This window comes from Nanorana parkeri, unplaced genomic scaffold, assembly GCF_000935625.1.
Source record: "Nanorana parkeri isolate BGI_ZX_2015 unplaced genomic scaffold, ASM93562v1 scaffold578, whole genome shotgun sequence".
NCBI lineage: Eukaryota > Metazoa > Chordata > Amphibia > Anura > Dicroglossidae > Nanorana > Nanorana parkeri.
The window spans coordinates 554,274-571,409 of NW_017306846.1; the positions used below are offsets into that span (position 1 = coordinate 554,274).

Below are 17,136 nucleotides of genomic sequence, written 5' to 3' on the forward strand. Positions count from 1 at the left end.
ATATATTATAATTTATTTTCATTAGAAGGCTATATAAAACATAGCTGCTACTACAGTAGTGCCAAAATAAATATACGTTCCATTTTTTTTGTACATAATAAAATATAATATAATAGGACTACAATGTTCAAAAAGTTATAATCAGTGGAAAGAAATGATACCAATTAGTGGTGAGAAGTTTGAGGGTATCTCCAATGCTGGCAGCATCTCCATAAGGGTGACCAATACAATCACTGTACAATCAACTTTAGATCTACCAAGACTATAGGGTCCATTTTAAAACAATTTGCAGAGCCATTCGCCTCTTTAAACGTTCGTTCTGTGCAAATGAAGGCAAAAGCAAGCTTTACTTTCTTTTCAGGTGAAATGTATATGTAACGTAATACCGCATTATGGCCACTGGATGGAGCTGAGGCGCATAAGAAATAAATATTTATTTCCTATGCGCCTCAGCGCCATCTAGTGGCCATTATCCCGCATTACATGACATTCAACCTGAAAGGTTATTTTTGCCTCCATTCGCACACAATAAATGTTCACAGGGCAAAAGGCTCTGCAAATTTTTTATAAACAGACCCCTATGTAATATGAGGACCTAACCGAGCTATTACATTAATTTGTATACAGTCAGGCAGACCCTGGCACTAACTACTGAAAGAGTACAATCAGAATGTAACATGTGTGGTGAGCTTGAGAACTAGGTTTGCAAGTCTGGAATTTATTACAAGCAATTTTAGCTTTTGAGCTTCTGTTGGCAAACCAGCCCTAAAGCTGAACTCTGGAATAAGCAACTATTGTTGAAATACAAGAGTCATGTGGATTATTACTGGAATCTTGGTGTGCTTTATGTATTTCTTCCAGATCTGAGCAGTAATCCAATATGAAACTATGTGCCTTTAATATTTTCTTTTCTTGTTGAATGTAATGTAATACTGCATAATGGCCACTAGACGGAGCTGCCTGTAATGTAGACCAGTCACTGCTGTTTTCTCTCCTTGTGCAGGGTGACTGGTCTTGTATCCACCCCTCCTGTAGAGTCCCTCTCTGCACAAGCTATATACAGCACAGTAATGAAGTCTTGCTACTTTTATATGTAATAATGGGGTTAGCAAAGGCATTTGGTGCTCACAAAGTGGATTGATATCCTTTGTGGCATTTGAGAAATATATAAATGGAATTTTTGTGCCGAGTTCAGCTTTAATCAGCCTTGATGCCGATGTATTCTGCCCTTTAATGGTAAAGGTGACTCATGGATATACATCATAGCAATCTACCCACAAACTGCTGTTTTGCCAGCCCTGTCTGAGGCTCATCATAACCTTGGCGAGGCCATATTTTCTATGCTATCAGTGATAGTGTAACCAATTATTGCTTTAAAAAAAGGACTGGATATTTTTCCTAATAATGATTGTTTATTATATTATAAGGTTATAGTTACTATAGGCTAAGAGAGAAATTCTGATTCAATGAACTGGGCCGGCTGAGGATCGGGGTCATAAAGAAATCTTTTTTTACTTCGAGAAGATAAAATTGGCAACTGTTCCCTTCCTTTAGGCCTAAGTGGGCGATTAAATTTGTGTCTTTTTTTAGCCTTATTAACTTAGTGTATATGTAAGTGTTACACATACATTCTGGGTCTTTTTAATACTTTCCCCACTATCAAAGCAGGCCTTGACCCTAAAAAAAATACCTTTTTTAAATCCCCCAATATGACCACCCCACTTTTTTTGGTTTGTTTACTTTTTTATTATTCATATTCTGGTCCGTCCCCCGTCCTCCATTCTTGCCCAAGTATTCCACCCCCACTGTATGTAAGGCGATGCCTCCTGGGATATACAACAGCAAAAAGTTTCCCAGCACACTCACCAGCCAGCATGCAAAAAAACTTGTCTAACAGCTAAGGTTAAAAACTGAGGTTTTAGATACACGTCTTCTGCAGAATATGTGAAAGCCGAACTGCTTCGTCAAGGCCCCTCTATGTAGTGCGGTCCTAACTCTAACCTATGAGAGTCTCCATCTTGGAGCACATATAGCAAAAGATAAAATTAGGTGCAGGTTTGCCAGGAGGCATCCGAACCCCCTTAAGGGTGGATCTAAAACCTCTGTTTTTAACATTAGCTGTTAGACAAGTATTTTTGCATGCTGGCATGTGAGAGTGCTGGGAAACTTTTTGCTGTTGTATTGTTTAAAGCCCTTCCATGTGCTCCTTACTTTAAAACTGGTGATAAGTTGATGAGTGCGTTTGCCATTTGTTTTGCCTCCTGGGATATCCCAGATAGCAAGCAATTGAGCTGCAAGTTTGAATATGACTTGCTAAACTATTGCAGACTTGCCAAGCTTCACAATTTTGTTGCACAATTACAGCAAGTCTGCATTGCAAGTCTCCAGACCAGCGAGCTTGCAGAGCTCTTGCAAAGACCTGTAGGACTCTTGCTGTAGACTTGCCAAGCAAATTTGCTACAAATTCAAAAAGTGTCACCTAGAATTGTGCTGCAAGTGTTATGCAAGTCTACAACTTGCCAGGAATGCGTGCGGCAAGTTAACAGGAATTACAATTTCACTCTGCCACAAGTTTGTAGCAAGTTATCCTTGCTATCTGGGATATGTGACATGCATATCTCAGGAGGCATTGGCTTCTATACAGCAAAAGGGAGGAGGGTGGGCCTTGGAGAATGTGATTGGGGGCCATCTACCTGAACCCAGAAGAGACAGCCGGCTCCCAATAAGGTCAAGGATGAAGATGATGGTGCGGGACCTGGCGTGTGGTAGCAAAATAGGCTACAGCAGGACTGTGCTGCATTTGCTGGGTGGGTGAGTATGTGATTTGAGGACAACCCAACATTAGGTAAGAGGGGGGGTGAAGTTCCTCTTTAAAGTTTATGTAAACCCAAAATTAATTTTTAGTAAGTTTGGCTTGACTTGACTTGCCAGAATATTTTTCTTCAATCTATTGCAAAATCTTTTTATTCCTGGAGATCTGGCCAGGAACAGCACTTGTGTTGCAGGCTGACAAAAGGCTAAAATTAGCAGCAGCGCTGTCAGCCAATTGTGCAAGCACCATTAGTTGGATGCTGGGCTGCCTATCAAGTTTATCAGATATGCAGCTCATCAGACAGTGAAGGAGCACACTGCTGCTAATTTGGAGGCAGTGGCTTAGCGTTGTCAGCCTGCAACAGGAAGTGCTGTTCATGGCAGGATCTCCAGGGAAGAAACTTTGCAACAGATTAACAAAAAAAGTTTGCTTAAGAAACCATTTACAGTGAGGCATGATGCCAAACATACCGAAAAATAGGTTTCCATTCACTTTCTCATAACGTTAATCGAAAAAGAAAAAAAAAACGACTCTGCATAATACATTTGTAAATAAAGTGATTACAATATATTGACCTTTGAGGACACCATCACAAGGAACAGTTTGTATGATGTCATTACTTTTCAGCCCTTTTAGAAAGTGGTCTAGCCCAGGGGTGGGCAACTCCGACCCTCCAGCTGTTGTTGAACTACAAGTCTCATGAGGCATTGCAAGAGTGACAGTTACAAGACTGACTCCCGGAGGCAGAGGCATGTTGGGATTTGTAGTTAAAGCTGGAGGGCCATTAGAAATCAGGTAATTGTTCTAAAATGAAATTTGAGTTAGAGGAAGTAAGACCTGCCCTGGCCAAGCTGCCTCCTAAGAAGTAGTGATGTGCGGGGGCTTGGTGCAAGTCCATGGAGTACGCCCAAGCAACACAAAACTGTCAGTGACACACCCTTCCTGGCTACACGTAACAAAGGGGCAGGGAATGCCCTCAACTGAAAATGTTTGGCCCGGAATAGAGGTGGGTCACTGACAGTTTTGTGAGGCTTGGCCGTACATCAAGCCTATACACATCACTACTCCTTAGAAGGCAGCTTGCCCAGGGCGGGTCCTATTTCCTCTAAATCAACTTTCATTTTAGAACAGTTACCTGAATTCTACCGGCTTGACAGTTGTGTTGACATTTCATAAGCCCATGCATATTACTACTAAGCAGAAACTGTCTAGGCCATTCAGCAATACAGGTACTCTTCACTTTTGCCAGGAAGGTCCTGGGGCTGTGGATGAGGAAGGACATGGCGTCTTATGACGTGTGCAAGCTGCTGATAGGTTTTGCACTTCCTAAGCAAGGCCATGCATTCCGATGCACACATTTTGCTTTTCAGCCAAATGCAAAAATATCTATATACCAGCATGGCTTGTTTAGCTTGATTTCTGTATCTTAATACTCGATATTTCACCGTTACCGAGACAAAAGTGCAATAACTCTGGTGCACGGTTATATATTATGACATTTTTCTATCGGCCCACCCTATAGTATTGAAGCATTGAATCCTTTTCCTTTTACTGCTATTCATTCATTTCAATAGCTGTATATCATTAAGGCTTAAACATACACACACACTGGCCTTTGCCTATGCCTGAGAAATCATCTGAAGCACCTTAGACCTGTCTAAAAGTGCATCCCAAAGATGAATTTCAGCAACATCAAGTCGCTGGCTCTGGGGTCCATAACACATTAGGGGTTTGCACAACAACTTGGGACGTTTGGAAAATGTGTTGGGCGTATGGTTTGCTCCATCTAATGGTTAAAACCAAAAACGCACTCTTGTTCTGGTCAGTACCAAAGAATGCACTTTTTAGGAAATTGTTAAGATCTTGAACTTGTGGTGGTTACAACTGGAATGTAGTATTTCCCCTGTTACGAGGGAGGGTCAGGACAGCACAGCGGCCTTGATTGATCATGTGACAACCCCTCATATGGCAGTCACCTATGGCTATGAAACACTTGCATATTGCACACAACATGCAGAGTATGTATGCAGCAAACCCCACTGTATTCATGATGTTTGCCAGTCTCCGTACCGGCAGTCCCTTCTCCGCGTATGATTGGATGTACAGCACATACACATGGTAACCTACAGAAGAAGTGATGTCACACGGAAAGCGTAGGTAACACATCAGCTTAGCCACAAATCTTCACAGCCACGTGCGGTCATGTAACATTATTCCCCCTGGTGCTAGGGCTAAGCATCATGTATTAAACACTGGAGCAGCTTTAGATAGAGTGGTACTCCGCTTCTGTGGGCAGGAAGTGCGTACCGCACTGCAGTTGGGATTAGGGAGAATTCCTTGAAGAGACACGTCTTCAATGTCAGCCTAGCACACAGATGCCCAGGTAGCATGACGAATTCAGCTCGACAGAAAACTTCAAGCCCACTGGCGTTACAACATTCGGGCATCGCTGGGTAGTGTGGCTGTTCTTCTCAAGTTTTCTTTCACTTTTATAAATTCCGGGGCATGACTATCTTCCTTAGGTTCTTCTTGTTCTTTTTCAAGCTAAAAAGAAAAAAGTAAAAAAAAATAGAATGAATCATTAGCCATACTGTGCATGTACTTCACTGGGTACTTGCACGGCGAATCCTGAGGACACATCGATGGGGAGGTAAAACTTCCGCCAAAGCAATTTTTTGTTTTGGGTAGAGTAGGAAAGGTTTAGAAGCTCCCATTACCAAACCTGTCACCATCACCAGGACAGGGATATCAACTCCAGTTCCATTGTCGGAGAAGTTCAAATCACAAAATTCCACTGCAAGATGTCATGCGGACCGGAGATGAAAAGAATGTCCCCAATTAGGGCATAGGCAGGAAGAATAAACACCCCCCATGCTATAGAAAGCTGTTTTGAGCTTTTAAAGGTAAACTCAATTTTCCTAACAAATATTTAACATTTCAACAAAGCCGTATATAATCAGTTATTTTGTATTTTCATGTAATTTAAAATGACATTTCTATTCCAATCTACAACCACTGTAATTTTTTGCAGTAGTCAAATGTCATTGCCTGCCAATATGGCAACCTGGAGGTGTCCTGTAGATGGTCCTGTGCATGATTGGTGTACAGAATGCCTCCAGAAATGTCATTTTCTGCTTCAGTGATGTCCATTAGAGAGTCAAGCCTGTTTTTAAAGCAGTACCATCTGAGGGCCTGAAGATAACGGGCATCTAATATTGTGTTTAAGCCTTGTCCCTTGTTCGCAGTCATCATCTTTGATGATATTATGTACTGTAAATGAGGATATATTTAACATCTTTTATGGTGAGGAACATTATTCTGAAATTGTGCAACAATTTTCAGACACATCTTTTCACAGATTTGTGAACCTCTGCCAATCTTTACTTCTGAGACACTTGGGGAAATTTATCGAAACTGGAGCAGACAAAATCTTGAGCAGATTTGCACTGCAACCAATCAGCCTCTATCTCTCATTTTCAAATGTTACCTGAGCAAACTGAAGAGAGAGGCTGATTGGTTGCCGTGGGCAACTGCTCCAGATTCTGTCATGCTCCTGTTATTATAAATTCCCTCCTCTGACTCTCTAAGATGCTCTTTTTATACCCATTCGTGTTACTGACCTGTTGCCAATTAACCTACTTAGTTGCAACAATGTTCTTCCAGTTCTTCCTTGTTAGTGCCACTTACTTTGTCAGCTTTTTGTTGCCCTGTCCCCACTTTTTGTAAACGTGTTGCTGCCATCAATTCCAAAATTACCTTATTGTAAGGTAATTGGATCTGTTTTGTATTTTCTATTGCGAATAACATATGGCTTTATCAGATTTGCAAAAGATTGCATTTGGTTTTTTAATGTGTTACCATCTGAATTACAAATCTGCATTACCAGCAGATGTGTTTCAGGATCACCAGACTACAGACATACGAGAAAAGAGTAAGGTGCTTCATTACAGCAATGTCTGGATACAAAATAAAGTACTGATCCAGTAAGGTATGCTCTCATGTGGGCATTTATTTCTTGTTTTGAAATTAAAGCTCCTAAAATGAGCTCTTAAAGTGACATTAAACCCTCAGATTTTTTAACATAAACCTAAACTGTAATGTGTGCCTTACTGTAATCCATGGTAGTTTCCCTTCTCTTTGCTGCTCTTCCTTTTAAATCTGTATCTCTTCTCATGCTGGGGGAGAACTTCCCTTTGCAGCTGAGTGCCTCTTCCTGTAGTGCTGGCTCAGGTTGCAAACCTACACACAGAAACCATGTAGCCATTCCAGTGACAAGGCAGTCTGCTGCAAAACAGAAGTTCTGCCCAGCATGAGAACAGATACAGATTTAAAAGGAAGAGCAGCAAAGAGAAGGGAAACTACCATGGATTACAGTAAGGCACACATTACACTATTGTTTTATGTTAAACAATCTGAGGGTTTAATGTCACTTTAACGCCTAATCCCCCAGTGGTTAACTAAAATTGCTCTTGGATTTGGGATCACAGGTTACTGTCCCTGTTTTTGGTCAGTTTGAGAGATGATCTAAGGTCTTCGGGGCACCAGCAAACACCGTTGATCTAGAATGAGAAACCTGTCTAGTCCCTTTTGTTTTCCCTCCTGATATAACTACCTACCTACCTACCTCCATACTATGTATCTTCTCTGTGTCTGTTTGTGCTTTGGCTATGGAGACCATAGCCAAAGCACAAACAGACACAGAGAAGATACATTGTGATTTGCTTTAATTCCTCTATACAAGTCAATGTAAGCCCCAGGGTACCCCAACATGCTTGTACAGATAGAAAAGCTGTGTGCTCACCTGTTCCAGTCTCTGCTGTCTCTTTAACAACTCCTGTTCAAATGGCGACTGCATCTTCTTAATTTCCTCTTCCTCTTTCTTCTGCTGGATGACCTTGTCTCTCCGTCGATTCTCCAACACTCTTTGGAGCTCTGGCTTTTTGTCAATACTCAGACCCCTGTGGGAAACAACAACAAAAATCATGCAAACATAGATGGAGGTCCCATGACATGTTCCTTGATATAATGAAATGCCATACAAAATTCGAAGGTACAATTACTCTAGTGACCATTGTATCAAAGGAACCCATGTAAAATACCTCACCAAAGTTTAGGATTGTACTTAACTTGCCCGCATTCCCCCTGAGGCTGCAATCCAACATCAGACCCCTACGGGGGAATATCTCACACTCCCTCGGCATCCCCACAGTGCAGCATTTGATGGGGTCGAAATGGCAGAGCATGCATAGCTCTAAACATCCAAATACATTTTTGTGTGTGACAATGAATTGGGCAACAGAATAATGTATATAAGAGCATCCATTGATTTTCTATCACTCAGTCCAGGGGCTGAAGGACAACATTCAACTTGCATGTGACTCACTTTGAAACTGTATTGCCTTTCTCTAAAAGAACATTATAAAGATTAAAATCATGGAAGTTGCTACTGCTAACTTGTTTTTAAAGGTGCAAGCTCCAGGGCTGCCATCCTCATGCTTTTACTATTCGCTGAGTCACTGGAACAAGCATGAGTATCCCAACACTTCACTTGCTGCATGTTTGATTTAGGTCACTGACACTGTTGACAAGGATGAAAGTAGCAGCCTTGGACATTATATCTTTATAAACATATATAAGAGCATTAAACTATTCAGTCCTCGTCCCTCTTGTTGAAAGTAGAAGTGTACCACCCAGGACAAGGTCAGTGATCTTATCACATATGTAGGTACACTCCTACTCTCAGAGCAACAGGAGAGAGGAGGACTGAGTGCAATAGTTTGCTGCTGTTATAGCACCAGAAAAGGGTAAGGGGATCATTCATTTATAAAAGTTCCTCATGGTGTATAGACGAGTAGATACCGTTCATATGGCACTATTGCCCCTAGGAAAATTCCTATACTTGTCAGTGCCGTCTGGCTATATGCTGGGCAGAACTTTAATGAATGAAACCCTAAGTGTTTTACTGTTTTTTGCAAACTTTTAATAAATTGTTTGGTTTTATATAGGGGTATCTCTTTTCTTCGCCCGAGGTGGTGGTGGTGGTGGGGGGCTTTGGTGCTGATGGTGTACGTTCAGGGTGGGGTGGGTGGTTCTGCTGGTGGTGCACGCTAACAGGGGGATGGTGGACCAGCTCTGGCTGGTGTCCCGCCCAGCTCACTGACGTCACTGGTTTCTGAGAGCTGGACAGGAAGCCGGTAAGAGCGTCCCAGGTTGCTCAGAGCTGGGCAGGAAGTTGTGTATGGCCCTTACACATCTCCCTGCCTGGCTCACAGCAACCTGGGACGCTCTGGCTGGAAAGGGAGCGGCAGGCACACTGCTCAATGCTCAAGCGTACATGAGCTGTTTGGAGAGGTGTGAACAGCCACAATAGAAAAGCATGAAATGATATTGAGTGTTGTCACATGAAGAGAAATGCACAAAAACTTGTGACAAAATGCTCAGATGTGTATGGGGCTAAGACTATTCCTGTATCCTGTATAATGTACAATTAACAGAAAAAAATAATAATCTGGATCGCTGTGCCAGCAGATAAAAATTTCCCTCACTGAGAGAAATAAATTTCATGTATATTGCTCATTTTGAACCAGTAGAGGATCTACAATCAGATCAGACTATGTGGGCACTCTGGATCCTAGCTAAACACAGAAATTAATCTGGAATCAATTACAGTTGAACCTACATAAAGTCAGCAGATGGTGGCCTAATGTATAGGCACGATCTGACTGACTAAATGTTTTGTAGGAGCAACTTCTCCATAAATATGAATATTTGGCTCAGCCAGAAATATGTTTTGTATGCCAATGGTAAAAGAAGAGGCTGCACTACTATATACTCTTAAGTCTGAATTATCCCAGAGAGGAACAATAGTAGATTAAAAAAAATCCAACACAAGTGGCTGACCCTTCCTTCAAAACAGAGCTACCACAGGATGTGTCAAGAAGTTGGAAAGTACACACAGACAGTGATTAATGTCTAACCTGATAAGGGTTCGATTGAATGAAAACCTATTTATGTCCATTGGAAAACATTCTGAACGGTGCTCTGCAGAATGTAATAACATCTTATGTCTTGATGGGAAATATGAGATGTCTATTTGTTTTTAAATTGCCATTTTTGTCTTTTTAAAGTCTGTATAATTGTATTTCAGCAAGCTGATTCACAAACAGAGCAAATATGGAATTCTGCCACTAGATGGCAGAGTAACATCATTTACAGAAAATACTAATACTGTGTTGTTGCTTAATACTGTATTATTAGACAATGACAATTCATCCACAGAGGAAGAGAAGGGCATTTAGCAGCTGATATTATCTCATGCAAAGTAACTGATATTATCTTAACAGTGCAATGGAGATTTTTCAGTGTAAGCATGAGAGGGCTACATAAGACTGAAAGCACAGTGGTGTAGTGAGTGGGTAGCTCTTCTGCCTTGCAGCACTAAGGGTTCCCAGTTCAAATCCCAGCCAGGTCACTATATGCAAAGAGTTTGCATGTTCTCCCTGTGCTTGTGTGAGTTTCCTCCCACGCTCCGAAGAAATGCTGGCTGGTTAATTGGCTCCTGTCTAAATTGGCCCTGTATGTATGCATGTGAGATAGGCGCCTTAGATTGTAAGCTACTTGAGGGCAGGGACTGATGTGAATGTGCACTGAGTAAGCACTGCATACATTGTCTGCACTATATAAATACTGATAATAAATAAACAGGGATTATATGTAGTGAGCTGCACAAAGTGTGTTCACCAGTGCAATTGGATTTTAGCTGCCATGGGTATATGATGATGATAATGATATTATTTATGTTATTAAACATAGAACCTTTAATAGACCTATGGAATATAGCCATACAAAAAGAGCAATGACGTACAAAGCGGAGAAGCCCATAGCAACCAAATAGACAAAAACTACTTTCAAGTGACTTAAAAATGCTGCACGTATAGAAAAAAAAAAACCTGTTGATCCTGCGAGAAATCCAAGCAGCGTTACCTGAGTTCTCCCCTGCTCAGCTATAGAACACCTCCCATTTTGTTTTGGAGATGAGGAGAGAGAGAGGTGTTCCGCAGTTCAACAGGGGGGAACTTAGGCAGGACTGATAACACTGCTTAGGGTTCAGTGTGAAAGTTGACACCACAAATGCATAAGGTTGCAAACGAAAATGCAGGTAAAATGCAAACATGAGAAAAAAACCTTGCACATCAGCGCCAGTTTTCACTAGCTGCCAGCGCAGATTTAGGCCAAATTCACACTTGTGTTTAGAAGCAGACTACAAATTCCCCCATGAGACTCATCGGAGGAACAGCTACAGGCAGGCAGCCCTATACAAAGCAATGAGAGGCTGACAGCGCCGGCAGCTGCTTGCGTCCATTCACGTGTATTCAGAAATGTACCAATGACCTGCAGATTATCGCTCCTGGATGCAAACAGTTGTGTCTTTGCGCCATCCTCCGTTGGCAATTGTATAAGTCTGATTACAAGAGAATGGCTGCGGGTGCTGTCAGTCTCTCATTGCTTTGTATAGGGCTTCCCTGATTCTATTAACACTGCTGAGTCTCACGGAGGAGTGAATGGGGCCCTGTGGCAATATATCTGTAATATAAAGTGTCATAAAGCCACTGCAGCACAATGAGAAGGTAAAAAGTTATTTTTTTAATGAATCAGAATAAGATGCTCAATAGATAATCAATTGGTGGTTGTGATTGAGTGACATTTTCGGCAATGTCTGCAATATAATTGGTACACTGTAATAAAGCATACCTGAACCCAAAATCGAATATATTGCAGCTTACCAGTCCTTGGGTGAGATGGCGTCATTCGTTTTCTTTTAGGTTGTTTAGTTTTTATTTTCTCCAAGTAATAATGCAAATAACACTTTCTGCCCTGGGGTGGCTACGTTCACTCCTCCCCTGAATCTATGAAGGTAGCTATGGTTGTCACCCAGAAAAAAGTCTTGATACAAAGTCCATAGTCAATAGCCAATGTGTTACAGGGGCTAACAACTCCCCCCTTCATCAGGGCCTATACTGACGGTGATTGGAATAAACTGGACAATAAGAACAAAGAATCAATGCTTAGGCCAGGGGTGGGCTACTCCAGACCTCCAGCTGTTGTGGAACTACAAGTCCCATGAGGCATTGCAAGACTGACTGTTACAAGCATGAGGCAGATGCATGTTGGGATTTTTAGCTACAGTACAGCTAGAGGACTGGAGTTGCCCACACCTGGCTTAGGCTGATGACCATCCAGACATATAAAGAATGTCACCAGCACACCAAAAATCCTTTCAGGATCGCCTGATGAAGGGACCCTGTGTGGCCCCGAAAGCGTTTGTTCTACTTGACATGGTTCTGAATAAAGGAACAATTGGTGATCCTGAAAGGATTTTTGGTATGCTGGTGACATTCTTCATATGTTTATTACAACCGCGGCTCCATCCGCAGTCACTACAAGCACCCTTCCCTGAAGATTGGGACATCCGGTCAGCTCACATGAAGTGCTGAGAACACTGCATTTCTGGCAAGATCAAAAGGTAATTTCTGTACCTGCTGAAAAAGTAACCTAAAAAATGAAAACTTATGCAGCCCCCATGTCTAATTGACTGCTGATCTGCAATATATTCAATTTTTGTCCTTGGGTTTAGTTATGCTTTATGCCTTCCAATGAATCCACTTACAGGTTAAAATAGAAGCAAGTTGTAATGTATACGGCATGAGAGCCACGGGAACCTCTGAGCCGTGTCCGCCTTCTAAATGTGAGTGTAAAAGGTTATCTGTCGTACAGGGTTCCCCAGTCACCTCCTAGTCTGACTTCTATGTGACTTGTAAATGGAGATGGCAACTCACTTCCTAGGATAATGGACACCCGCAGCTTTCAATCTGGTTAAACTCTGGCAGAAACGCCTAATGGCATTTATTGAAGCAAAGATCGCGGATGTTCAAGAGGGCAACTAAAGAGTTCATTTGGCTTCAGTGTGATCAGTAAAAGTTTGGATTTGATTGGTTAAGGCTGGTGCTTATGAATTGGACTTGCTGCTATGTTAATAATAGGAAAGCGATCATAGGGCCTTGCTTTATTTGGAACATTCTTATGATAAAAATCTGCAAAAAATGCTGATATAACAGGAACATCATATCACGCAAGCCTTGCTTAGCTTCTACCCTTTTGCTTCTCTTGAGTATAATTTCACTTCAGGGTCGCTGTAAAACAATAAAAAGGCCAGCCGGTTTACTTAAAGTGACCCCATCACCTATAACAAGGCAGCCCTGTAAAAGAAGCCCAGTTATACTTAAAGTGGACCTCTACCCCCAATTACTAAAAATCACATCAGCATGCTGATATGAAATCATCTTACATCCATTAGTTAAACAAACATATTTTTTATTTTACTTACAATTATTGTAGATGCCTAGCCAAATCAGGAAGCCGGGAGGTGGGTCACGATGTGCTGCCCGGCTTCCTGATTGGTTAGGAAGCCGGCTTCACTTGTTGCTAGGCAGCCTGGCTTCCCGACCAATCAGGTAGCCGGATGGCACCTCATGACCCGCCCCCGGCTTCTTGATCGGTCTGGAAGCCAGGCAGCCTCAGCAAGCAAAGCCGGTGTTCTTTTGATAGAACACCGGCCTCCCAGGCAATCAGGAAGTCGGGCGATGGATCATGATCCGCTGCCCGACTTCCTGAAAAAAAATATTGGTACTTGTATTTGATACGAAAAAACAGTATCGGTGCATCCCTAGCTCCATATTTAAATCTCAGACCAATGAGAATCTCAGTTTCATAAAACGGAAAACCTACCTTCGATGGTTCATTAGCAGTTCCCGGTGGAGCTCCTGGTGACTTCTGGATGCTTTGACTGGATTCTGGATTTTCTTAGGTTTGATGAGTTCAGTGTTTGCCTCCAGATAATCAGGATTAGCAAGAATACTTCCTATATCAGGTGGGTCCCTCTGTATATCAGAGTACATGGAGGCTGCGGACAGAGCACATACGTGAGATTGGAACCGGCACTGCACCATGTTCTAGCTAATTCTCATATATAAAGGAAAGCTGTACTGGGGCCACCACTGCTAATTGCCTGGCTGTCATGCAGATCCAATGGCTGCAATGATTTCTGTGTCCCTGACTTGGAACAAGGATGTAGATCAGGAATTCTAACTTCACTTTGACTTTCTGATCTGAATGGTGGTTCTGGGTCAGCAACTCAGAAAGTAGTGACGCCAGAGACAACTAGGCAATAGTAATTATTACAGGGAAGCCAACACTGGCAACCTCCACATTTTTCATCAGCCCAGAGTTCCCTTTAATAATAACCATGCTGATCATCTCAGGAACTAAAATTATGCTATATTCAAGCGTGTGTAAACCCAAGAACAAGAATGTAAAATATTTCAGTTTAATGGCTCTTAGGCCTCATTCACACTGCTAAGAGAGGGCCCGTACAGATCCGTGTGCCATGCACGGCCGTATCGGGCCGTTCCGATGTAGGACAGGTGCTGCGTGTGATTGTACGCAGCATCCTGTTCTTCTCTATGGGAGTACGCGGCCGTATGCTCACCCGAGCTGCACATCCGTGCAGGTGCGCGTGTCCGTACTGGTATGCAGGCAGGATGGATCCTGTCTTCGTCCAAGCACGGAAACCCGCACGGATGTGCAGCTCGCGTGAGCGTACGGCCACCTACTCCCATAGAGAAGAACAGGATGCTGCGTACAATCACACGCAGCACCAGTCCTTCTCGGGAACGCCGCATGGATCTGTACGGGCCGGCTCTTAGTAGTGTGAATGAGGCCTTACAGTACATGAAGTGGCTGCATTAGTTTTATTAGGCTTCCTTTATCCCTTTCACGACCACTGACATACCTAGTACATGGGTGGCAGCACGGCCCTGTATACAGACTCTGTTTACCTTTGTAAAGCCGGCTGCTTTCACTTACAGTAATATTATACTCTCAATATTTTTTCCATAATGAATCCAACTCAAATAAATATACACTGCCCAGCAAAGTATTTCTTTATATGTTGGCCCAGGCATTTACAGTCATCATGTTTCCAAAAAGATCGAACTCTCTCAGCTCAACTTCCCTGAACCTCATGTCCAGTACTAGATCACAAGGGAGAGCACAGTCTCCAGAAGCCTAGCTTGGAGAAGAGAGGAGTAAGGGGGAGAGAGGAGCAGGGAGGAGAAGATTGTCTTACCTTGCTGTGCCTGTGTGTTTGTGGAGACATACACAGCTTACTACCGGTAGCACACACAAGGGTGGCTCCATAGTGCCCTGCAAGGGAAGAAACCACCCTAAACCAGGATATCAGGGCCACTGCTCAGGGAACCAGCTGATTCTGCAGGACTTTTAAACATCAAGACACAGCAGTCATTGTAAGTGATTTGATCAGGGATTTTGAAATGGCTTAAAAACTTTTTGACTTTAATATCATTTTAAAAAAGACCCCGTAATCTGACCAGGGTGCCCAAATGTTTGCATGTAACTTCCGAATCCTATTGAGTAGAATGGTGCGTAAAATGTCCCCCAGTGACGTCACAAGGGGGTGTGGCCTGCGCCCAGGTGACACCATTGGAGGGGTGACACCCCCTTTGAAAAGTCGGGCACGCAGTCATGGACCGAGAGCCTGACAGTTTCGGGAGAGAGGAGGGGACCCGGCGGCATACCTTATCTGGCCGGGTGACTGTCTCCTCCTCCCTCTGCCAGCGGCAGGTATCAATCGCCACGCATACGCGACAACGTCATCGTGCACGTGCTTGGTGACGTCACGCGCATGCACAATGACATCACGGCGGGGTGTCACCCGGTAAACGGCCTCGGGGCGTCCCTGATGTCCCCTTACATACAGATGATGTCAGGGAATTTTATCTACCATTCCCCAGCTCCTCCAGAACCTAGTGAAGTGAGAATCATTTTCCTATTATTCAAATTTTTCAATTAAATAAACATGAATTCCTGGGTAGTATTCACTCAGCAGCTGCGTTATAGATCAGACAAATTCTCTGGCAGGAACACTTCAGGAACGCACAAGAGCGTTCTCCAAATCGTGTGTAATTAAAGACAAATCTTTTGCTAATCCTGTGCATTGGGAAAGCTGCAGTGGAAGGCGAGAGAAACAGTCATTGTGATGCATCAAAAGCTGGTAAACGAAGAGGAATGTATCATAATCTCAGACCCGTGTGCCAAGTAGCACTTAAAGTGATAGTACACCAAAATAAAAGAAAATAGCTGCAGGTATAACATGCACCTTCTGTACCCTCAAAAAGTCCCACATACACAGCTTACTAGCACACACAAGGGTGGCTCCATAGTGCCCTGCAAGGGAAGAAACCACTCTAAGCCAGGATATCAGGGCCACTGATTCTGTTCTGACAGGCAAAGCTTTGACACTTCTAGCTATGTGGGATGCCTTGCCCCAATCTGCAGTCTTTCTGCTGCCATCACTATATGACACATTAGCTACATAGGGCTGTGGAAGGAACCACAGCTCGCAGCAGGGAGCAAGACACCTGGTCTACTGGGAAGTGTACCAGATGCTGTAGTGTCTTTACACAGCTGTATCTCTAGAATACAACTGAGAAAAGCAACACAGACAGGCAGGGCCGTCCATATAATGAGACAGCTCAAGGCTGTTGCTTCAGGTGGCATCTCTTTGAGTCACAGTGGCGGGGGGACAGCAGACAGAGTGGCATGGCTGGCCCCCTTTTCCGGTCATAGCGTTCTAGGTTTCTAAGAGCTGGGTAGGGAGATGTATAAGGGCCATCTGGTTGACAGGAACTTGGCGGGACCCAGCCAGAGCACCCCCCTGAGCTTCTGGCAACCAGTGACATCACTGGTTGCCAGGAGTTCTGTGGGACACCGGCCAGAGCATCCCAGGTTGCTAAGAGCCGGAAATGTGTAAGGGTCATCTGGTTGCTTGGAGCTTGGCAGGACACCGGCCAGAGCGACCCACCGAGCTCCTGGCCATCAGTGACTTCTATTTCATGACCAGCACCATTCAACCCACTTCCTTTAAGCCCAAGTTGTCCTGGACCCACCCCAACCTGTGACTAGTCAGTGAAAGTAAAAACAGCACAGTGATAAGTAGGGATGCACTGATACCGATACTAGTGTCGGTGCCGATGCAGAGTATTTCGGCAAATACTCGTACTCGCCCAAATGCCTATACCTAGCCAGAAACTTGAGCTTCCGGTATCAGGAAGTATCAGCGAGTCATTACACGCTGCCTGGCTTCCTGATTGGCCAGGAAGCCGGCTCCATGCTCCCTCATCACTTGTGACGAGGGAGCATGGAGCCGGCTTCCCAGCCAATCAGGAAACCGGGCCGTGTGTAATGAC

At 43.4% G+C, this 17,136-nt stretch overlaps 1 protein-coding gene across 1 annotated transcript in view; it reads right to left on the bottom strand.

Annotated features, from left to right (window-relative positions):
- Positions 1 to 4,700: 4,700 nt before the first annotated feature.
- Positions 4,701 to 17,136, bottom strand: part of FAM107A (family with sequence similarity 107 member A) — a 44,932-nt gene continuing 32,496 nt past the window's right edge. Inside the window, exons 2-4 of the mRNA XM_018562457.1 lie at positions 13,598 to 13,772; positions 7,614 to 7,770; positions 4,701 to 5,356 (exon numbers count right to left, since the gene is read on the bottom strand). Of these exons, the coding sequence (XP_018417959.1) occupies positions 5,243 to 5,356; positions 7,614 to 7,770; positions 13,598 to 13,772 (446 nt within the window). The 3' untranslated portion in view covers positions 4,701 to 5,242. The remainder of the gene's footprint in view (positions 5,357 to 7,613; positions 7,771 to 13,597; positions 13,773 to 17,136) is intronic.